At 42.8% G+C, this 24,063-nt stretch overlaps 1 protein-coding gene and 2 long non-coding RNA genes across 9 annotated transcripts in view; 1 reads left to right on the forward strand and 2 right to left on the reverse strand.

The window, feature by feature from the left end:
* Nucleotides 1–309: 309 nt before the first annotated feature.
* On the reverse strand, nucleotides 310–6,513 carry LOC139581281 (uncharacterized). Its single transcript, XR_011676180.1, has 2 exons — nucleotides 6,387–6,513; nucleotides 310–795 (listed from the first exon to the last, which is right to left on the reverse strand). It is a non-coding gene; the product is annotated as an uncharacterized lncRNA (long non-coding RNA).
* Nucleotides 6,514–6,700: 187 nt separating this feature from the next.
* LOC139581280 (uncharacterized) lies at nucleotides 6,701–7,914 on the forward strand. The gene is made up of 2 exons (XR_011676179.1): nucleotides 6,701–7,207; nucleotides 7,471–7,914. It is a non-coding gene; the product is annotated as an uncharacterized lncRNA (long non-coding RNA).
* Nucleotides 7,915–24,063, reverse strand: part of LOC139581278 (disks large homolog 3-like) — a 97,312-nt gene continuing 81,163 nt past the window's right edge. For 3 of the 7 annotated variants that reach the window (XM_071410856.1, XM_071410860.1, XM_071410861.1), the window contains 11 exons: nucleotides 21,358–21,472; nucleotides 18,131–18,307; nucleotides 17,958–18,033; nucleotides 16,916–17,012; nucleotides 15,454–15,495; nucleotides 15,090–15,140; nucleotides 14,865–14,966; nucleotides 14,583–14,755; nucleotides 12,949–13,058; nucleotides 12,749–12,840; nucleotides 7,915–12,625 (listed from right to left, as the gene is read on the reverse strand). In XM_071410856.1, coding sequence (XP_071266957.1) covers nucleotides 12,519–12,625; nucleotides 12,749–12,840; nucleotides 12,949–13,058; nucleotides 14,583–14,755; nucleotides 14,865–14,966; nucleotides 15,090–15,140; nucleotides 15,454–15,495; nucleotides 16,916–17,012; nucleotides 17,958–18,033; nucleotides 18,131–18,307; nucleotides 21,358–21,472 — 1,142 coding nt within the window. In that variant the 3' untranslated portion in view covers nucleotides 7,915–12,518. Of the gene's footprint in view, nucleotides 12,626–12,748; nucleotides 12,841–12,948; nucleotides 13,059–14,582; nucleotides 14,756–14,864; nucleotides 14,967–15,089; nucleotides 15,141–15,453; nucleotides 15,496–16,226; nucleotides 16,273–16,915; nucleotides 17,016–17,957; nucleotides 18,034–18,130; nucleotides 18,308–21,357; nucleotides 21,473–24,063 lie in introns of all 7 variants that reach the window. The other 4 variants (XM_071410859.1, XM_071410858.1, XM_071410857.1 and 1 more) reach the window with 2 other exon arrangements.

The following is a 24,063-nucleotide window of genomic DNA, read 5'->3' on the forward strand; positions in this document are numbered from 1 at the left end:
TAATAAAGCCAAATACAAACATGGACTCTTTTTTGTTTTCTTGAGTAAGGGAGCTCCAAAATGCAGGTGTTTCAGCCTAGCTCAGTGCTTTCTGTGGTGGTGGGGCAAGCCAGCAGAAAATACGGAGCGCTGAGCCGTGATTGGCTCAGTGTTCTGTCACTCATGGGGACACTACGTCACCTCCAAGTCTAAGGGTAGAGCTTGAAAATTCTAGCCCCTTGGGTGCTGCCATATAGTTATATTAGAAGTAGCCATCGAAGAAGGCTCAAGGTCATTGGTCACAGATAAAATGACGTCAAATCACGTTATATCTCAATCAATCAATCAAGTTTATTTTATATAGCCCTTCGTACATCAGCTAATATCTCGAAGTGCTGTACAGAAACCCAGCCTAATACCCCAAACAGCAAGCAATGCAGGTGTAGAAGCACGGTGGCTAGGAAAAACTCCCTAGAAAGGCCAAAACCTAGGAAGAAACCTAGAGAGGAACCAGGCTATGAGGGGTGGCCAGTCCTCTTCTGGCTGTGCCGGGTGGAGATTATAACAGAACTATGCCAAGATGTTCAAAATATTCATAAGTGACAAGCATGGTCAAATAATAATCATGAATAATTTTCAGTTGGCTTTTCATAGCCGATCATTAAGAGTTGAAAATAGCAGGTCTGGGACAGGTGGCGGTTCCATAACCGCAGGCAGAACAGTTGAAACTGGAATAGCAGCAAGGCCAGGTGGACTGGGGACAGCAAGGAGTCATCATGCCCGGTAGTCCTGACGTATGGTCCTAGGGCTCAGGTCCTCCGAGAGAGAGAAAGAAAGAGAGAATTAGAGAGAGCCAAGATTTTCAAAATGTTCATAAATGACAAGCATGGTCAAATAATAATCAGGAATAAATATCAGTTGGCTTTTCATAGCCGATCATTAAGAGTTGAAAACAGCAGGTCTGGGACAGGTAGGGGTTCCATAACCGCAGGCAGAACAGCTGAAACTGGAATAGCAGCAAGGCCAGGCGGACTGGGGACAGCAAGGAGTCATCATGCCCGGTTTGCCGTGACGTATATCTACAGTAGCTTTGATTGGACTGAGGTCAATATCATACTTAGCTAGCAGTCATCATCATGAATCAAGTCAACAAATCTACTGGTAAATCCTTTTTAATCCTTGTCATATGAAGAGAAATAATGAAGAGAAATTATAGATAAAACGTATCAGTGCTCATCGGCCATTGGACATAAACCTTACACAACAAGTTGGAAATCGTAAATTCAATGAGTGGTTTGTAAGGAATCCGTGGCTAACTGCAAGCATTGCAAAGCAATCATTAGCCTGCTATTCAGCAGAGTGGCTGTGTGGTCCCAAGTCTAAGATTAAGGGTCTCTTTTCCTAGTTTAAAATGATAAACACTCAACATTGGCCATGCTGTTAATGAAGCATGATTTGTGCCGCGCTCAAAACAACAGTAAACTCAGAACTGCAAAATCTGACTTTAGTGAGTTCAAGACAACTGAGAACTCGGGAAAAATGAGCTACGACTGGGAAAATACGTTTTGGACTTTCATCCAACTCTGAATTGTAAATCGGGAACTCTGGCCTCTTTCTAGAGCTACGACCTGAAGATCACTGACGTCATCATGATTTGATCTTTTTTTTCCTCAGAGTTCCCAGTTGACTTGAAAGCACCATAAATCCAGAGAATGCCAGACTTTGATTACAAAGTTTGATGACAAAATTTGCCCACAAAGGACCGCTGTGCCACCTTCCTGTTCAAGTGAGCACATCACAACAAGGTGAGTCCAAAAATGTATTGTATGCTGCTGCATAAATTATGTAATATGCCAGCTACTGTAGCTAAGAAAGTAATACTGAGTGTATGTTGTGTAGTAAGCTGTTAGTAGCCCATGTGCCCCACCCTAATAATTTGGTTTATTTTCACATCTTAATTTTGCCTTCTGTTCTGACTTGGTGGTGCACATGTAGCCTATAACAAGTTTTTGAGAAATGTAATCATCGAATATTCATTGTCTGCTTTTATGCCCTCTTTATTTATTTTACGGTTCTGACTTGGTGTACAGGGAGAACACTGTAGGAACGGCCCATGTTCTGAATGCTGTTGCTGTACATATCAAAAGTGCTGAACAAATAGATATTGACTAGGTCGGTCCTAGCTCGCTCATTAATGTCTTAATCGAAATTACGGATTGCCTCTTATCCGCTTGTTGTCCCCTTATGTCATAGTTTGTACATTTCAACTGTCAGTAGAAACCACATTTGTTTAAGCAAGTCAGCCATATCTGCTATGTTTTTTTAAACGGCAGTAAATGAGGCTGAATGAACTGTTTCGCTGCCAGACAAGGCTCCGCCGATAGCCAGGTGTAGCAGTGGTAAGGTGTTGGGACAGCTTTATGTAGGCCCTAACAGTTTGTGGGCACCGTTTGTCACCGTTATAGTACAATTCATGTATTGTTTAGTGTTGTGTTGTGTAGTGGCTTTGCTGGCATGCATCCCACTTTTTTTTTATTCGCCCCACCAAGATTTATTTACATGCTAAAATCGCCACTGGGTATACCTAATTCTATCAACATTCGCATCAGCTCGTCCCTCACGAGCTCCATATAAGGTAATACCGAGACGTTTCTAAGTACACATTTAATTACTCAAAACAGGTAATACTTTTGACAAAAATAGTTAATTCGGCCATATGCTTTCAATAAAACAACGAATTTGTCCACACTGCGTGATTTCTGAATAATGAATTAATTGTCAACGGAGCAGAGCACCGAGTCACGTGATCTGTTTTATCGTTGTCCAGACACTTAAACGACACACCCTATCCCCTCAGCCCTCAAATTAAGTGGACACTTCTGATGACGTATCATGACGTCTGACGAGTATACACTTGCAGGGCAAGGGAGGAAGGAATGATATAAAAATAAAAATAAAAATATATTTTTTTATTCAAATACAGATCAACAATTTATATTCTTACATCATACAAAACAGAACGCAGGTATTAATGAGAAAATACTGGAAAAAAACAAACAAATAAATAAAATTAAAAACAATTCTAATGCAATTGTAATCACTCTGAAAAAATCTTATTGTAATGATTTAGGAAAATGTTATTATTGTTATTGTTCACTAGGGTTAATGTTTTAATAAAATAGTTAAATTCAATAAAAAAATGTGTAATTTTGGTGTATAATTTTTGTTTGTGTATGAAGTATTTGGCAACAAGAATTTTAAAAAATTACAATCATTTCAGTGGTCTTGTTATCATTGCAATAGTAACATATTATATATTTCATGTCAAAAACATGGGCAGTGTTCATAATGGTAAATAAGTATTTTGGAAGGTTTTCACAAAATTCTGACACAAATTTACATTCAAAGAACAAGTGAGACAGATTCTCACCTTCTTTTTCATAGAAAATGCAGATATCATCAATAGCCACAAATTTGGATATCATAGAATTACATGGATATATCTTATGTAAAATTTTGAAGTGCACTTCCTTAACTTTGTTTGGTATACAGTATTTGTAAGGCCTTAACCATGTATTTTTCCAGACAATGTCAGGAATAAGCATGTTCCAGAAAAACTTTCCTCTCGGTGTAAGTTGGTTTTGTGAATGAAGAATTTGTCTTATATATTTATTACAACAAGATTTCTCAAGTAAGCCCACGCCTTCCAATCTGAGTTCTGGATCAACTTTGTGATCGTTACCAAAGCTAAGATGAGTTTTCATTCGTGTAGTTAGACCACTGGGAATGGCTTTGATCACAGAAATAAACTCTCTGAAAGGTATTGGAAACTCTTTCAATGTTATAAATTGTTCATATGTGAGAATATTACCCTTGTTGTCGAAAATATCAAGAACAAAGTCAATATTCCTCTCATGCCAGCTGGGGTAGAACAATGACTTATTCCTTATAGTTATGTCTGAATTATTCCACAAACAAGTTTTATGTGGGGAAAAATTGTGCAGGAAACATATTTTCCAGGCCATTAAAGCTTGTTGGTGAAACCTAGCCAATTTAGCAGGTAATCTTTCAGGAATATAATTACATTTCAGTCAAAATTGAAGACCTCCCAATTTATTAAACACATTATTTAGAATGAAATACCATATTGAATCAGTATTGATCAAACATTCTTTCAACCAGTTTATCTTGAAAGTGTTATTTATGTCAACAAAATCCAACACTTCCAGACCGCCTTCAGCTCTTTTGTTAGAAAGAACGGATTTTTTTAGTTTGTGAGACTTATTTTTCCAGATGAAGTCAAGAAAGGTCTTATTGATCTCTTTACAAGTAGCAGGATTTACACATAACGATAATGAGGGGTACACAAAACGGTACAGTCCCTCTGCCTTGAACAGAAGTACTCTCCCAAGTATAGAAAGATCTCTTTGTAGCCAATTATTAAATATATTTTTAGTTCTCTTAATTTTAGGAGAGAAATTCAAATGTTGTCTGACTAAGTGTTTTTTTGACAGATGTATTTGTAAATATTTAACACAGTCCTTTACAGGAATATTTTCTATTTCTTTATCATCCGAGTCAAATAAACATAAGATTTCACATTTAGAAACATTCAGTATTAATCCTGATGCAATAGAAAATGCAGTTATAGCATTAAGGGCATGTTTGACCTGGTCTTTGTCTCTTAAGAAAAGAGTAGTATCATCAGCCAGTTGGGAAATTTTTATTTCTTTGTTAAAAATGGTTAAGCCATACAAGATTGCATTATTCAGAATATCTAGAGATAGAAGTTCCACAACCAAAATGAATAAAAATGGGGAAATTGGGCATCCCTGTCGTACACTTCTGTTGATACTGAATCTTTTGGAAGTATTAAGGTTTTCACATTTAGAATATTTTCGACAACAAGGGTAATATTCTAATAATCACAGAACTATTTATGTCTTTGTAAAACATGCAAATTACTTTAATACAATTTTCACCAAATCCCAAAAGTTTAAGAGACCTAAAGAGAAATTCATGTTCAATTGTGTCAAAGGCTTTACAGAAGTCCAAAAATAAGACAACCGCATCTGAGTCAATTGCATCTGAATAATCTATAACGTCCAAGACTAAACGAATGTTAGAACTTATGTGACGGCCCTTCATAAATCCTGTTTGAGTCTCATTTATAATGGTATCTATTCCTTTCTTTAATCTTTTGGGATAAACCAGAGCAATCAATTTGTAATCAATATTTAAAAAGTAATTGGTCTCCAATTGCAATGAGAGAAGGGTCTTTATCGGGCTTTGGAATCAATGAAATAAGGCCCTGTTTCATAGTGGAGACCATTTCCCCATTTTTAATGCAATCTTGAAACATATTGAAAATTGGGTCTTCTATAGTAACTCCCAAAACTGTCTATAGAATTCAACTGACAGGCCATCAGGGCCAGGTGATTTCCCTTTTCTCATTGAATTCAGAGCCTCTCTAATTTCTTCAATTGACACAGGTGAATCACAAACTGAGTGGAAATCATCCTCAATTACAGGGACATAATTCTGAATGTGGCAAATGTAGCTTTCACAACCATCTTCCTGAAATTGAGAGCTGTAAAGGTTTTCATAAAAGGAATTGACAAATTATGATATTGCAATGGGATCTTTGCATAAAACATCATTAATTTTAAGTGCAGTTATAGATTTTCTTTTGTAGTTTCACTTTTCAAGTGCAAAAAAGTAACTACTGTTTCTTTCCCCCTCTTCAATACACTTTGCTCTTGACCTTACAAAGGCACCCTTTGCCAGATCTGTGTAAAGCTGTTCTAATTCTAGTTGTAAAGACTTGAATACAGACTCCTCTTCTTCAGATAGATTATCTTTCTTTAGAAAACTGTCAAGCTTGCTCATCATCTCCCTTTCTCTAAGGTTCTTTAATTGCATCAACTCGTTGGTGCGTTTAATGGCTACCACTCTGCCTTTATATTTGAAAAATGCCCATCTACTTCCATGACCCAAGTCTTTTCTTGCAAAAAGGAGGAATGATTTGTAAATGGGCCACCCTTGGCCGGAAATTCGTCACTCGTTCATCCCGCGATGATTGTGTTTTTAGCCACCGGTAGTTGTCTTTGGTGGTTGTTTTATATGCGCTAGTCAATTATGAGTGCATGTCTATATATTATAATATATAGAATCTATATATAATGAGTGCATGTCTATATATAATTATTAATATACGCCTACTGTATGATAGTTAGCTACCTAACGCTCGCCTGCATAGCTGGAACTTCTGAAGAAGGAAAATGATTTATTTCTACAATTTCCAAAATATAACCAAACAAAAACATGTACTTTGTACGAGACGTGTTTGTGCCGTCATGTGCATTAGAAGCACAATGTCTAACTTATTTGCATTCGCTTTTACTTACACTTGTATGTTGACTTCTCCATTGATGTTGTTTTTAAGTTTTCGCGGACTTTCTTAGCGGATGTACAATCGTCGCAAATTGAATTATGGGGTGTTTCAGGCCCGGAGTGAACACAATTGGACACCTGCAAAGCCGACTAAAACGAGGGCTGAGGGGCGAGGGCTGAGGGGCTTACGTTGCAAACTTCCCTTGCTTGGCTAATCATTTGGACCACCCGCCAAGATGGCGACGGGGATTTCCCCAAGGGCATAAGGCAAGAAGAGTAAGTGGACGAGGATGTGTCTTTTCAGTGTTTGGACCGCCACCCCAGTGTTCCAACACAGCACTACATCACAGCACTACAGGGAGAGAGATGGGGAAACTCCACTGAACTAGTTTCAATGTATTCATTCACTTGGAAGTTTCTGGATTTTGGGAAAACTTGTCCTTTAAATCAATATACATCAGAATCACATTTGAGTCTTCCTCAACAACTCTAACACGTGTTGTCGTGTATACAATCCTATATTTTCTGACATTGTGTCATTCCCAGACTAACTATAGACATTAAAAGCCCATTCATATGCATACCTGGACTGAGGCCATGTAGGTTATCATCACAGGTGCTTCTAGACAGATGGACTGCAGCAGCATGAATGTGTGTGTTGTCTCCTCTCCTGCCTGAGGACTTCCCTGAGATGGAGATCTTGTGGCAGCTGACCTGCTCCTGGAACACAGGCCTCCTGCTTTACAGCCTGGCCGAGTACCCCGAGGGGTGGTGTGGCCTGGGCATGAGCTTCCTCTGCCACCTGGGCTCCCTGCAGGAGAGCTACCAGACACAGGTACTACTGACTGACTGAGGGGACAGCAGTGGAGTGTGACAGGGCTGAGTCAAATGAGAGGCTTTGGCCCATGGAATACTGAATTGTATATATATATTTTTTAATGTAATCTTTATTTAACTAGGCAAGTCAGTTAAGAACAAATTCTTATTACTGATAAGATGTCTTAAGAAAAGTTTAGTTTTATACCTGTAAACAAAAAGAGGTATAGACCTAGCCATTTGTTTCTTAGATTGCTAATATCCAATATTGTTTGTCCACAGATGTCAGATCTGTACACAGGTCCTAGATAGTCTGGAGAAAGGCAAGAAGAACCTCAACGTGGAGGAGTGATTTGAGCTGGTAGAGCTTTGCAGAGCTCTTTTACTGTCTGGTACCTGATATTATTCATGTGGTAGCTGGGATGGTAGTTTACTGTATGATGTCTCACTGGTTCTTGTATGACTGGTCTCAGTTTAGTCAGCTCCTCCAGAATGTGTTGCATCCTGCCCTCCCCCAATATTTCCCTATGGAGAGTTCAGATAACCGTTTCTAGTTAATGTTTTGGTACTTCTGTACATGAATGGACTTTATTTTATGCCTCTCGCATATATTACATTCATATGAATTTTACATGTAAAATTCATATGAATGTATTTGTCTTATTGAAACAAATCATCTTAAACTGCCAATACCAGTGGACTCAAATAAAACACATCAAAATCATATAACCGAGTCACATATTTTATTATTTTCAAACAAATAAACTCTTGTCCAGTCCAAAACAAAACCCCAAACAAAATAGGTTGCAGGACTGTTCCCTCATGACTAGGACAGGGAAGACCGTTCGGCCCAGCGTCCTGATAGGCTCTACCACCTGTGGTGTGACAGGAAGGAAACTACTGTACAATCAAAGGGTTCGCAAGCACTTACTGCACAGGTGTGCTGTCAAACAACTCATCACCCAGAAGGACAAACCATAACCCGACCGACCCCACCCCCCCAGAGCTCATGTCTCTCTCACTGGAACAAAGACCCTCATCAATTATACAAACAGAGGCATTTCGGTTCAATCTTGTTCTACCGCAATAGAAATAATACAATTAAATCTAGTTCTTTGGGCTTTATTGACATGGCTGACCGAGGTATAAATACCAGACGTTAACAGTCTGGTGTATAGTTGAAACACAGCTGAGGAGCAGTTCTAAATGAGATAATGATCAATGCACCTCATGGTTTCTGGAATATCACCTTGTAGGTTGCTGCCTGTCTCATATCTTCATTTTTTACATAATTGTTTTAATCTATACACCCAGACACCATTTTCCACAAGAAATAACATGTAGACGGGCCCTACTTGAGGGAATTACATTCCCAACTGACAAACATTTTCCCAATGGGCAGCTGAAGATTTGTCTATAGAGAAATACCAACATTACAGCACATTTGTATGGAAATTATATCTCAGAATAGCTCAGTTTACTTACCTGACATTTGTGATCTATAAAACATGTTTTGCCCCAGTTTGTTTCACACATGCATGAAGCACAGGTGAGGGGGATCTGCTGGGGGCATATTTACATTTGACAGCTACCACACCCTTTGAAACAGTCTGTATGCAGTTTATAAATGGCTCTGTTCCCTTCGGTTATTCCCTGAACTCTGGTTTTGACACAGGTAATGACAGCTGGTTTAGCAGTGGTGCCTGGCAGGTGGGCACACCTGTTCAGAAAATGCTTTCAGGTACAGGTGCTTTAGGGGGAAGTAGGAGACCCAGAGGGCTAGGTGACAACTTCCTGTGGGCATATAGAAGATGGTTTGGCTCTCAGGCATCTGAGGAAAACCCTTTCCCCTCAACCAAAAAAAGGTGGAAAATCAAAATGTTCACAGGGTAGGGGGCCACAGCATTCCTTATTCTTCAACAAGTCCCCTCACATGTACACAAACACACAGTGCCAAGATCCACAAAGGGAGATGGGGCAGGTCATTTCAATCCTGTTGAATCCATACAGCCAACTCAGGCAAGGGTTTACCACAGAAGTGGTCTTCACAAAGCTTCACCGCATCATAAGATAGACATATTACATTCGCTTATTAAATAGTTCAATGCAAATGCCTTTAAAATCACTCAGATCGTTCAGTCAATTACTCTCATTCACATTTAACAGCTTTGAACTCTCCTCCTTGAAACATGGCGTTTCAGTCACAGGGGAAATTAAATCTGTGTTAGATTCCTGAGCTGACCTAGCTCGCCCCAGACATGCCATTGGGTTCATAACACAGTGGTTCAACACATGCCCAGAACTAATTCAAAAATTATTTAAAAACTTTAGATACACAGAGCATATACAGTGTATTCAGAAAGTATTCAGACCCCTTGATTTTTTTTTACATTTTGTTAAGTCACAGCCTTATTCTAAAATTTATTAAATACTTAAAATCTACACACAATAACCCCATAATGACAAATCAAAAGTTTTTTAAATGTTAGCAAATGTGTATATATATATATATATATATAAAACTTAAATATCACATTTACATAAGTATTCAGAACCTTTACTCAGTACTTTGAAGCCCCTTTGGCAGCAATTACAGCCTCGATTTTTCTTGGGTATGACGCTACAAGCTTGGCACTCCTGTATTTGGGGAGATTTTCCCATTCTTCTCTGCAGATCCTCTCAAGCTCTGTCAGGTTGGATGGGAAGCGTCACTGCACAGCTATTTTCAGATCTCACCAGAGATGTTCGATCGGGTTCAAGTCCGGGCTCTGGCCGGGCCATTCAGAGACTTGTCCCGAAGCCACTCCTGCGTTGTCTTGGCTGTGTGCTTAGGGTCGTTGTCCAGTTGGAAGGTGATCCTTCGCCCCAGTCTGAGGTCCTGAGTGCTCTGGAGCAGGTTTTCATCAAGGATCTCTCTGTACTTTGCTCCGTTCACCTTTCCCTCGATCCTGACTAGTCTCCCAGTCCCTACCGCTGAAAAACATCCCAAAAGCATGATGCTGCCACCACCACCATGCTTCACCGTAGAGATGGTGCCAGGTTTCCTTTAGGTGTGATGCTTGGCATTCAGGCCAAATAGTTCAATCTTGGTTTCATCAGACCAGAGAATCTTGTTTCTCAGTCAGTCTTTAGGTGTCTTTTGGAAAACTCCAAGCAGGCTGTCATGTGCCTTTTACTGAGGAGTGGCTTCAGTCTGGCCACTCTACCATAAAGGCCTGATTGGTGGAGTGCTACAGAGATGGTTGTCCTTCTGGAAGGTTCTCCCATCTCCACAGAGGAACTCTGGAGCTCTGTCAGAGTGACCATTGGGTTCTTGGTCACCTCCCTGACCAAGGCACTTCTCCCACGATTGCTCAGTTTGGCCGATCGGCCAGCTCTAGGAAGAGTCTTGGTGATTCCAAACTTCTTCCATATAAGAATGGAGGCCACTGTGTTCTTGGGGACCTTCAATGCTGCAGAACTGTTTTGGTACCCTTCCCCAGATCTGTGCCTCGACACAATCCTATCTCTGAGCTCTACAGACAATTCCTTCAACCTCATGGCTCGGTTTTTGCTGTGACATGCACTGTCAACTGTGGGACCTTATATATACACACACAGTTTTGTGCCTTTCTAAATCATGTCCAATCAATTGAATTTACCACAGGTGGATTCTAATCAAGTTGTAGAAACATCAAGGATGATCAATGGAAACAGGATGCACCTGAGCTTAATTTCGAGTTTCATAGCAAAGGGTCTGAATACTTATGTAAGTAAGGCATTTCTGTTTCTAATACATTTGCACCTTTCTAAAAACCTGTTTTCGCTTTGTCATTATGGGGTATTGTGTGTTGATTGATGAGAAAAAAATGATTTAATCAATTTTAAAATAAGGTTGTAATGTAACAAAATGTGAAAAAAAGTCAAGTCTGAATACTTTCCGAATGCAATGTAGGTTTTAATCAAACCCCTCTTTAGTGTTATTTTGGGTGGAGGGAAAGGGGACAATCCAAAAGCAGGTTAAATTGCCTCTTTGTTAGGACATCCAATACAAGTATTGTCTTGTTCTACCCGTTTTTAAGGCCACCTTCATGATGGCATATTCAGGACAATACCATGTGACCATTCAATCAGAAGACACACTCCTCCTGGAAGGTAGAGAGTGTAATAGGGTGATCTGCTGCTCAACGTGGGTGAGGGAGCTATGGCTGCCTAAATTGAAATCCAATCAATTCTTAAATTACAACAAGAAAAGGGTCAAAAAGAATACAGGGGGAAGATAGAAATCCACAGAAGTGCGATGCGTTTGTCTATTGCACTCACAAGTTAAGCCTCCTGGAAGTCAGGAGACAACGCAGAAAAAGTCAACATTTAAAATAAAAAGTTCATCTGTTTTTTTCATTGTCAATTAATTATAGCTTCCCTCAAAGTACAGGTAGTAATATAACAATTTGTATTTGATGTAAGGCAATTTGGTGTTTTGCAGAGAGCCCCTTTACACTTCTCTACCCCCATCCTTTACACAGAGCAGCTAAAAACCACAAGCAAAAAAATCCCCCCTCCAAACAAAATCTAACAGCCCTCCAAGTAGACAATTCTAGTGAAGTGTAAAACGTGTAGTTTTTAATATGTAGTAAAATCGCAGTAGGATTTGATAATTTACCTTGTGATTTCATTATATAAATGTAGAGATTCATAACTAATTTCTTCCATTGGTTCTGCCTCCCAAGAGGTCTGTATCAGCTGATCAAACAGCAAGCTGGTAGATCACCAGTCTGTAGGCTTCTCCACCAATTTCTTCAGTAATTACAAAGAAGAGCGATAACTCCAACAGTACCATCAGCTGGGCTTGATATTATCCAGTCCTTGTAGAAAAAAACCCTAAGTGGTCTTTGCTTCTCATCTTGCGTGTCTTTTTTAAAAATGTGATTTGATGAACATTTACAGTGTTCCAACTTGTATGATTGGTCTCCCTTCCCCTGCAACTTCTCCTGAATCCCTAACTCCTCCTCACTCCAGCGTCGTCTGTAAAACATTCTGATCTTCAACTGTCAGTCCCATTTCACAAAGAACGATTCATTTTGCCTTTCCCTTGTTTTGTTTTAAAATGACAAATTCATTTGAAATGGCATTTCCAGTCTTGAATGGATTTGCTGAGAAACTCATGCAGGGGTGTGCACAGTCACAGAAATGGTGATAAGACTTGTTTTCATTTGAGATTAACATAATGATGACACTAAAACTTGATATGAAACATATCTGCAAAAAAGGGGGAGGGAGGAGCTCTTCGGGGGACGGGCAGGGTGTCGGGAGGGGGGCTCTGCGCCGACAGAGGGGTACAGCTGGGGAGCTCAGAGCTTCTCTGAAGAAGGTATCCAGATGTAGGGGCCCGACTGTTCCTCAATGATCATCTTGATTTTGTTGTAGATCTCCTCTAGCGAATCACCCTGTACAATGGCTGTAGAGACACACACAAATACCATGAGTGCATCAATGCATTAAGATTCCTACTCACACTACAATACAAGCTCATCTAAAATATTTAGCATCTGTGAAAAAATTTAATAACTAGCGGACTTACCTGTGAAAAATTCTCCAAACTCTTGTTCAAGCTTAATTGCTTTATCAAAGACTTTATTAGCTTGTTCGTAAGTCTGTCTCTTATTCATGTCCCTGCAACACAAGACATGATTGTGCAGTACAGGAAGTGATTGTTGTATGGAGTTAACAGTAAAGTGCAATGCTTTTAACAGTTTATTAGTTCCAAAAACAAACACTTACATAAGAGCTTCAATGGATTTTGGTTTGATGAAAATTGCAATCGAATAAAGTTGTGCTTGTTGCAGTCGCTTTATAGCGTTCCCAGACACGTCCAGGATACAATGTTTTCCCTGCAGGAAGAGGAAAGAGAGAAGGAGCAGGTAAGTATGAAAATACCACATACTCTATAAGGCTCTACATCCATTAAGAATGAATCAGAAATTAACCCTGGATGCAAACCTATGAGAACCCAAAAAGGTGACAGTTTTTCCAAACAGAAACATGCAGAAACTCTGTTTCTATATAATAAGAATTTCCCTATTTTCAGAGTGGGGTTATCACAATACCAACATTTTACTAACGATGTGAACCCAGGCCAAGTATCACAATACCAAGTAGTATTGTGATACCAGATTTTGCTTAAAATTAAATTGATTAAGCATATGCATCCTACCTTTGAAGCATCTTTTTGAGTAGGCTATCACTTTTCTGTTTGTCCTGTGCCATCCAAATGTGTGCATAGCTAAGGTACCATGTTGTTAGCTAGCTAGCCAGGTAACATAACTAAACAAGGTTGTTAGTTATCAAACCAAAAATAGCCCGCGACATGGTTCCTTATGTAAAATGTGCACCAATTCGCAATAGAAAAGAGAGAAGGTAGCTCCGTTAATATGGAGCATAACGTTTGACTGGTTTGGCCTAGAAATTCATGGTTTTCAGTGATATAATAGCCAAGCATTACTGTCACTGTGCTCTGTTTTTCCTCTATGGCTGCGGGACAGCAAAGCCTAGCAGACTGGCCTGCTTGCTCTAACGGGCGAATTTAAAAGGTACGTATCCACTTTGCTCGCGCTGCGAGCTGCTCCAATAACTAGACAAATGTAACAGAAGCATCATCACTGTCTGCACACCCTCAGCTCGCCATCACGGCTAAATAACATTTCAACCTGATGGAGATGCGCAGACAGAATGGACAGAGAGAAGCAGCTGAGGAGGCTAATGGCTCGGTAGGCTGCTCACAGAAGTCACCGGTGAGACTGGATGAAGCATTCTGATATAATCTCTCGTGGACCGACTAAATGCCAAACTTTAGCGTGAGGATTTTATTTCTGGGTAACCAATATTCATTCTGATGACATATTGGACATCACGCTCTGAACTTAGTTTGATTTTCTATTTGTAGGACGCGGAGGGATGCATTCTGTGCTCAGTCAGTCATTCATTTATTTGAGAAACAAAATGTAAAAATGTAATGTAAATGTGAGTAATTTAGCAGACGCTCTTATCCAGAGCGACTTAAAAAGTCAGTGCATTCATCTTGAGATAGCTAGGTGGGACAACCACATATCAAAGGCAAGTACATTGTTCCTCAATAAAGTAGCTATCAGGGGAGACAGTAATGGGGAGAAGTCACATTTATTTAGTGATCACACAGGGAGAAGAAGACAAGATCTGTGAGTCTCTTTAATATCTCAATAGGTGCTGAGCACCTGCTGTCAGACTTATTTTATTTTGAATACGGATCTACATGATTCATGTGGATGACCTATTTTGAGATCAAACCAGCAAATATCGCAGAAAAGTGATGAGTTTGCGTCCCTGTATGCTGTACATTTATGGTGTGTGTGTGTGTGTGAGAGAGTGTGCCTCCATACCCTCTCGGCCACTGCTCTGACAGACAAGATGCTGGTCCCATAGAGGTTCTCATTGAACTGGCCCGCCTCAATGAACTTATTATCCTGAATGTCCTTCTCCATCTGCTCCCGCGAGCCCACAAAGTGGTAGTCCTGGCCGTCCATCTCGTTCTCCCGCTGCGGACGTGTCGTGTCTGCACAGAGAGAGACCAGTTCAAACAACGGTTAGAGTGGTCACTAAAACACAGCGTTTACATACACTGCTGTGACAATGTGGTGCATGTTGCGGAGTGGTCTACTCACGAGGAACGCAGGAGCCAAACTTGTGCGAGAACTCTGAAATCAGGTCATCGTTAACTCGGTCTTTCATTGGGCCTAAGATGATCACAGGCCTCGTGTAATGAACTGCAAACGAGAGGAGGAAGCAGGTCAGAACTAATGTCTGCAAACACTGGAATAAAGATAAGCATTAATGGTCACCAACCCTCTTCTACACAGAGAACAAATATATATGTATATTATACTTACTCTCCTGTCGAATCACTGGCTCGTATGAGAGAATTGTGTCTTCCTGGCCCTCTGAATAGCAGAAAGGAAGAACACAGTATGTCATCTTTATTATAATCCCATGACAATGGATGACCAGATGTGGTTGATAGTAGTTTAAAGTAGTCTTTTCATGCAGTCACATTTTCCATAACAGCACATAAGAGAAGGTTTTCCAACTAAGTGCCTGATACCACCTCAGTGGAATGCCAGCTAACTACAGCACAGAGGACTCAAATAAGTTCTGGATACGGGCGTAATGACGTGAAGCATGCTTTTCATTTAGGGGGATCATCTTAGAAACAAGGCATTAATTTTTTTGTTGAAGAAAAACACAGTTGCTTACTTGAGCTGCTTTCACTGTCGCTGGTGTTTGACGTCAGGCATTCTGCAAGGAGAGGAACATGTTTAGGGTGGGGAAAGTTTAAACCTGTCAGTGGTTGTAGTAGCCACAATCATTTTGGTGAGAAAAAAAAAAGTTCACCACCAGTCTCAGAACATCAAGAAGAAAAAAACGAATCCCCCGTTGTCCCACTGCTTATCCCCAAAGAAAACAACAGCCTTGTTCAGAGTGACATCACTCTCTATAGAGGGAAGTGGTTGGAGGTGGCAGCAATAGGAAATGAAGTGTTTCCTTTCACAAAGTCCCAACTGACCCTGCAGTCCCTTGCCTATGTTTCCTACGGAGGGGCCTGAATCTGTAACGGCACATACAATGTCAGGACAAGCAAAAGTGTGGAGGTTAGCCTGTTAGCCTGCGTGGGCACTGGGCAGTCAGCTCGGCTGGCTAACAGGGAAAAACAGGATAGGAAAAGCAAACCCTGTACAGTAAGTGAAGGGAGGGAGATACTAGGTTCTTCCAAGTAATCACTCTGACAATGCCCTGCTAAACTTTCATAGTCAAATCCCTACAGGGGAGGAGGAAGTCAGACGAGGTCTAACGCTTGTACTCTTACCCTAGGGGGTGTGTGTGTATGTATGTATGTATGTAAGCATGTAAGCAAGAGAAAGCGCATGTGTGTGTTGCAGCCATTGCCAGTCGGGTCTGCATTGAACAGGCATTTAGCTCGGCGCTCAGGGGACAGCAGCTGCAGCGTGCCAGTCCAACCACACACTTACTCAAACTCTTTGATCCATAAAAGTCATCGCTTAACCCTGGGAAGTCCTGAGTGTCCCGACAGGTGAGAGCAGAAACAGAGAGAGAAGAGGCAGACAGGAAGAAGAAGAAGAGGTTAGTGAGCGCTGGAACAGGCCGAGAGCAAGGGAGGTGTGCTGTGCTGCTCGTTGGGAGATGGGGGGGGACCAACACAAGGCACTGTGCTCCCTAAACCCTACTCTATTCCCAGTGAAAACCAATGCCCTTTTCAATTAGACACAGTCAGTCCCATTATGGATGGGATTTTGACCCGTTGGTCTTAATGCTTTTTAGTGCTGCCGTCCAGTTAATGTGATTCTAGCTCTGTGGGTCAGTGACTGTGTGGATGAGGATTGACTGGGCAGCAGTAAATAGTGGAGGTGTATCAAGGCCTCTAGAAGCAGTACACCGTTACTGTGTTAGTGCAGCCAGACACGCACATGCCCTGGCAGCCAGCAGAACACACCTGGAGTCTCCACCAGAGGACAGACAGACGGACACCAGAGAGAGGCCGACACCTGAACCCCAGGCCTGGGTCTGTGTGGGTCCTCTCTGGGTGATTAAATGAGAGCGGAAAGACAGCCACGGTCTGCTCCCAGAGGTGAGTGGAGAGATGAAGCGGAGAGGAAAAGCGCGAAAAGCAAAACCCTCTTATCACACGTTGGGTACTCACGTTCAGACTCCAACTCCTGCACAATATTCTCCTTGCTCTTGTAAAACGGGAACTTGTGTGAGAGGTTGAAGCTTTTTTTGCGCTTTATTTTGATTGACTGCTTGGAGATGTGCATGATGATGATGGGGGGGAGGGGGGGGCGCGATGGGGGGGGATGAAACAAAAAACACAACATAATGTTTTTGTTCAACGAGGACACCAAACACACATGCAAAATGAAATAAAACAGACAGAAATGTAACAATAAATTAAGGCAGATAACCAGGGTGAAATGAATGGAACACTTTTGCAAAGGGGAGATGCTACTTCATTTTTATCCTAGAAACGGTATATAGAAGCTGAAATTGCTTTCTTATATCATTACAGGAGTGAATGACAGGGTTAAAATATTACATGAACATCATGTGATAACACTTAGCCAATCAATAATTGACCAACGAGAGCCTAGATTTGTGAACCAGCTGTTTCATACATTGCCTGATGTACACGGATTATATATCACATAAACAAGAAAAACACTAATGCACTTAGATAGGACAGTTCTTATTAAGCGTTATAAACTGGGTGGTTCGAGCCTTGAATGCTGATTGGCTGACAGCCATGGTCTATCAGACCATATACCACGGGCATGACAAAACATTTATTTTTACTGCCCTAATTACGTTGGTAACCAGTTTATAATAACAATAAGGCACCTCAGGGGTTTGTGGTATATGGTCAATATACCACGGCTAAGGGCTGTGTCCAGGCACTCCACGTTGCGTCGTGCATAAGAACAGCCCTTAGCCGTGATATATTGGCTATATAGCACACCCTCCTCGAACCTTATTACATAATTATTAAGCATGAGCCGGTTTGGTAGCCTGTCTGCAATGTAATGTATTGTGAGTCTTTAGTTTCCTGCACTAGCTCCAGTGAGTAGCTTGGTCCCTGCTACCTGCTCCTGTTCCCACATTGCCTGCCTCAGGGAGGGGGAAGTGGGTCAGCTCCTTAGGTCCCCACTGCCAGGCAGGAGAACCAGAGAGCCACCGTCCACACTCACCCTGTTGGACTCGATCATGCCCGTCCTGGCATGGAACTTGACTGTTTTTAACCTCGCTCGCTCTTTCTTCTCCACCCTGCATAGAAAAGACCCATTTCAAATAGTTTACTGAGGCACTTTGAACGTCACAACAGCTGCACATTTTGGATAGTAAATGGGGGTGCTGAGGATACCTCTTCTTGCTTGGAATGACCCCGATCTGCTCGCTCTCCCCGTGGGGCGTGACCAGGCGCGCCTGCCACCACTCGTCATCGGAGGCGTTGATGACATGCAGGATGTCCCCATAGGAGAAGCTCAGGCCCTGGCTGGGCAGACAGCTGTCTCTGGTCCGGTCGTAGTCAAACAGAGCTCTACACACACACACGAGACACACAGAGAGAGCGAGAGACAGAGGGGTGTAAGAGTCAATCACTCAACAACATATTACTGCACCATACTAGTAACAGGTTATGAAGTTTAAAACCCACTGCTTCTCATGATGAAACTTGACAATGTTATTGCAAAACAGACACTGGCTTCTTTGTTGCCAGTTTCTATTGAAGACAGCTATGCTGCTGCGGGCTGTCTGTTCTCTGTCAGACAGGTCAACCACTGCTATTTTACAGGGAGGAATTCCTGCTCTACAGGTTTCACCAATCTGACCTGGATCTACAGGACACTACGTGGTCCAGTGTGGAGTTACTATTACCAGTGTGTTCTCCCTACTGGTTGCCTGGTCTGAAGGTCCAGTGTGCAGTTACTATTACCAGTGTGTTCTCCCTACTGGTTGCCTGGTCTGAAGGTCCAGTGTGTTCTCCCTACTGGTTGCCTGGTCTGAAGGTCCAGTGTGTTCTCCCTACTGGTTGCCTGGTCTGAAGGTCCAGTGTGTTCACCCTACTGGTTGCCTGGTCTGAAGGTCCATTGTGGAGTTACTATTACCAGTGTGTTCTCCCTACTGGTTGCCTGGTCTGAAGGTCCAGTGTGGAGTTACTATTACCAGTGTGTTCTCCCTACTGGTTGCCTGGTCTGAAGGTCCAGTGTGGAGTTACTATTACCAGTGTGTTCTCCCTACTGGTTGCCTGGTCTGAAGGTCCATTGTGGAGTTACTATTACCAGTGTGTTCTCCCTACTGGTTGCCTGGTCTGAAGGTCCATTGTGGAGTTACTATTACCAGTGTGTTCTCCCTACTGGTTGCCTGGTCTGAAGGTCCAGTGTGGAGTTACTATTACCAGTGTGTTCTCCCTACTGGTTGCCTGGTCTGAAGGTCCATTGTGGAGTTACTATTACCAGTGTGTTCTCCCTACTGGTTGCCTGGTCTGAAGGTCCATTGTGGAGTTACTATTACCAGTGTGTTCTCCCTACTGGTTGCCTGGTCTGAAGGTCCAGTGTGGAGCTACTATTACCAGTGTGTTCTCCCTACTGGTTGCCTGGTCTGAAGGTCCAGTGTGGAGTTACTATTACCAGTGTGTTCTCCCTACTGGTTGCCTGGTCTGAAGGTCCAGTGTGGAGTTACTATTACCAGTGTGTTCTCCCTACTGGTTGCCTGGTCTGAAGGTCCAGTGTGGAGTTACTATTACCAGTGTGTTCTCCCTACTGGTTGCCTGGTCTGAAGGTCCAGTGTGGAGTTACTATTACCAGTGTGTTCTCCCTACTGGTTGCCTGGTCTGAAGGTCCAGTGTGGAGTTACTATTACCAGTGTGTTCTCCCTACTGGTTGCCTGGTCTGAAGGTCCAGTGTGGAGTTACTATAACCAGTGTGTTCTCCCTACTGGTTGCCTGGTCTGAAGGTCCAGTGTGTTCTCCCTACTGGTTGCCTGGTCTGAAGGTCCGGTGTGTTCCCCCTACTGGTTGCCTGGTCTGAAGTATTCAGATTGCCCTGCTACTAGCTACCTGCAGGTAATGGTATTGAGTCTTACTGCCAGGTTGCATGACTGCCTCCCCTCACACAGGCATTCAGACACACCCTGGGTGTGTGTGTGTGTGTGTGTGTGTGTGTGTGTGTGTGTGTGTGAGCACTGGAGAGGCCTCCTCACATTCCAGAGGCTGCTGCAGTGGGCTAAAACAGACACAGCCTTTTCCTCCATAACTGTATGCTTAGTCACCCACACAGATGAAAGGAGAGGATGGTTCTCCCTGGCTGACAGGAGTCTTATAGAGCATTAGTCATCCTGGTTTACGCTGTCTACAGGTGGCCCAGTGAGCTACAGTCTTGCTAGGGGACAACACGAATGGTCAAATCACACAGCAGAAGAATCTTACTTTTTTCATTGACCTTTTCCCCCCCTTTAGTACATTGAACCGATTACACTAAGTATTTTGATCTGGCTTGTGTTCATAGTAAGATGCTTCTTTCTCTGTCAAGAATCTCCATCAAGTAGGATCTGAAAGTGTTCATTATTGCAGCCTACATATTGGGCTCACATGAAGCTGCTACACAGCACTTAACTTGAAATATGGTTCCAGTACTTAGGACATGAGTGTTACATCATAGATTAATCCTTTTCACCATGACCCACCCAGAGCCCTTCCTGTCCTGAATCAGGCAGCTGCACTCATTATAGCAGAGAGAGCGAGAGGCCTGCCTGCCACCTGTTGCTCTTCCTGACTGACTGGCTGGCTGGTTGGCTTACTGGCTGGGGTTCCATACAGTTTGGCTTCATGCCCACAGCGTGATAACATTATGATACCAGCAGAACTTTTGCCAGTCATAGGATGTACTATTTGTAAAATAGTTCATGTGTGGCATCCAACAGAAAAGCTTGCTCATCAAATTAATCAGATGAGCAGATATTTGGCATCCGATAGTCTAATGATGACCTACTTTGTGATTATGAAAAATCTTTGTATTTGTGAGTGATGAGCTAAATGTGATGAGTTTGGGAGCTGTGCACAGGGAGGTTTGTGTGTGTGTTCTGATACCTGATGGAGCGTTTCTCGCTGGTGCACAGGGAGGTTTGTGTGTGTGTTCTGATACCTGATGGAGCGTTTCTCGCTGGTGCACAGGGAGGTTTGTGTGTGTGTTCTGATACCTGACATAGAGGGAGCGTTTCTCGCTGGTGCACAGGGAGGTTTGTGTGTGTGTTCTGATACCTGATGGAGCGTTTCTCGCTGGTGCACAGGGAGGTTTGTGTGTGTGTTCTGATACCTGATGGAGCGTTTCTCGCTGGTGCGCAGGGAGGTTTGTGTGTGTGTGTTCTGATACCTGATGGAGCGTTTCTCGCTGGTGCACAGGGAGGTTTGTGTGTGTGTTCTGATACCTGATGGAGCGTTTCTCGCTGGTGCACAGGGAGGTTTGTGTGTGTGTTCTGATACCTGATGGAGCGTTTCTCGCTGGTGCGCAGGGAGGTTTGTGTGTGTGTTCTGATACCTGATGGAGCGTTTCTCGCTGGTGCACAGGGAGGTTTGTGTGTGTGTTCTGATACCTGACATAGAGGGAGCGTTTCTCGCTGGTGCGCAGGGAGCCCGACCCAGAGCTCATGCTGCTGTTCATCATCTGTTCCCTCAGGTCGTGGATCTTGGACTCAAACCGGCTGTACTCTGCAGGGACATACAAATGGTGTCAAGTCAGAATGTCACACACAGTTTCTCCCCCTTTAAATCTCACACACAATCGGATGTACGGTTGATGCACTTGCAGGGACAGAAAAACTGTGTCCATATCCGCAATGACACACATTAGGTTTGCAAAGGTAGGGTAAAATACTGGTAACTTTCAATGTTTACCAGTAAACTACCAGAAATGTTATAACATTGATTTGTCTATTTTCTCTTGAACTTGCTTGTGCTTCTAGTTCCGACAGTGCAGTAACATCTAACAAGTAATCTAAAATTCACAACGACTACCTTACATACAATGTAAGGGGATGGAATAAGAAAATGTACATATGAAAATATGGATTTGCGATGGCTGTGCGGCATAGGCAAGATACAATAGATGGTATAAAATACAGTATATACACACACACAAGATGAGTAATGTAGGATATGTAAACATTATTAAAGTAGGATCATTTAAAGTGACTAGCGATACCTTAATTAAATCCATTTATTAAAGTGGCCAGTGATTTGAGTCTGTATGTTGGCAGCAGCCTCTCCATGTTTGTGATGGCTGTTTAACTGTCTGATGGCCTTGAGATAGAAGCTGTTTTTCAGTCTCTCGATCCCAGCTTTGATGCACCTGTACTGACCTCACCTTCTGGATGATAGCGGGGTGAACAGGCAGTGGCTCGGGTGGTTGATGTCCTTGATTATCTTTTTGGCCTTCCTGTGACATTGGGTGCTGTAGGTGTCATGGAGGGCAGGTAGTTTGCCCCCGGTGATGCGTTGTGCAGACCGCACCACCCTCTGGAGAGCCTTGCGGTTGAGGGCGGTGCAGTTGCCGTACCGGGCTGTGATACAGCCCGACAGGATGCTCTCGATTGTGCATCTGTAAAAGTTTGAGGGTTTTAGGTGACAAGCCAAATTTCTTCAGCCTCCTGAGGTTGAATAGTAACTTGCACCGTCTTCACCACGCTGTCTGTGTGGGTGGACCATTTCAGTTTGTCCGTGATGTGTACACCGAGGAACTTACCAGTTTCCACCTTCTCCACTACTGTCCCGTTGTTGTGGATGGGTGCTCCCTATGCTGTTACATGAAATCCGCGATCATCTCATTTGTTTTGTTGACGTTGAGTGAGGTTGTTTTTATGACACCACACTCCGAGGGCCCTCACCTCCTCCCTGTAGGCTGTCTTGTCGTTGGTAATCAAGCCTACCACTGTAGTGTCGTTTGCAAACTTGATGATTGAGTTGGAGGCATGCATGGCCACGTAGTCATGGGTAAACAGGGAGTACAGGAGAGGGCTGAGAACGCACCCTTGTGGGGACCCAGTGTTGAGGATCAGCGGAGTGGAGATGTTTCCTATCTTCACCACCTGGGGGCGGACAGTCAGAAGGTCCAGGACCCAGTTGCACAGGGTGGGGTCGAGACCCAGGGTCTCAAGCTTAATGATGAGTTTTGAGGGTACGATGGTGTTGAATGCTGAGCTGTAGTCAATGAACAGCATTCTTACATAAGTATTCCTCTAGTCCAGATGGTTTAGGGCACTGTGATGGCAATTGCATCGTCTGTGGACCTATTGGGGCAGTAAGCAAATTGGAGTGGGTCTAGGGTATCAGGTAGGGTGGAGGTTATATGATCCTTGACTTGCCTCTCAAAGCACTTGATGATGACAGAAGGGGGCGATAGTCATTTAGTTCAGTTACCTTCGCTTTCTTGGGAACAGGAACAATGGTGGCCATCTTGAAGCATGTGGGGACAGCAGACTGGGATAGGGATTGATTGAATATATCCGCAAACACACCAGCCAACTGGTCTGCGCATGCTCTGAGGACGCGGCTAGGGATGCCGTCTGGGCCGGCAGCCTTGCGAGGGTTGACACGTTTAAATGTTTTACCTTGTAGGCATCGCATAAGTTAGAGTAGCAGTGGTCGAGTGTTTTGCTCGAGCGGGTACTACAAGCAATGTGCTGGTATAATTTAGGTAGGATGGTTCTCAAATCAGCTTTATTAAAATCCCCAGCTACAATAAATGCAGCCTCAGCATATATGGTTTCCAGTTCACATAGAGTCCAGTGAAGTTCTTTCAGGACCGTCGAGAGGGGGGGGTATATACGGCTGTGACTATAATCAAAAATAATTATCTTGGGAGATAATGCAGTCGGCATTATATTGTAAGGAATTCTAGGTCAGGTGAACAAAAGGACTTGAGTTCCTGTATGTTGTTATGATTCCATCACGAGTCGTTAATCATGAGGCATACACCCTCGTCCTTCTTCTTACCAGAGAGATGTTTGTTTCTGTTGGGGCAACATATCCTGAGTGAGCCATGTTTCCGTGAAACGGAGAATGTTACAATCTCTGATGTCTCTCTGGAAGGCAACTTGTGCCCAAACTGCGTCCACCTTGTTGTCTAGAGACTGGACATTGGCAAGTAATATGCTCGGAAGTGGTGGATGGTGTGCTCGCCTTATAAGTCTGACCAGGAGGCCGCTCCGTCTGCCTCTCCTGCGGCGACAACGTTGTTTTGAGGCGGCCTCTGGGATTAGATCCAATGTCCAGGGGGAGGTCTGAACAAAAGACCTGCTTCG

Source organism: Salvelinus alpinus, chromosome 7, assembly GCF_045679555.1.
Source record: "Salvelinus alpinus chromosome 7, SLU_Salpinus.1, whole genome shotgun sequence".
Lineage (NCBI taxonomy): Eukaryota > Metazoa > Chordata > Actinopteri > Salmoniformes > Salmonidae > Salvelinus > Salvelinus alpinus.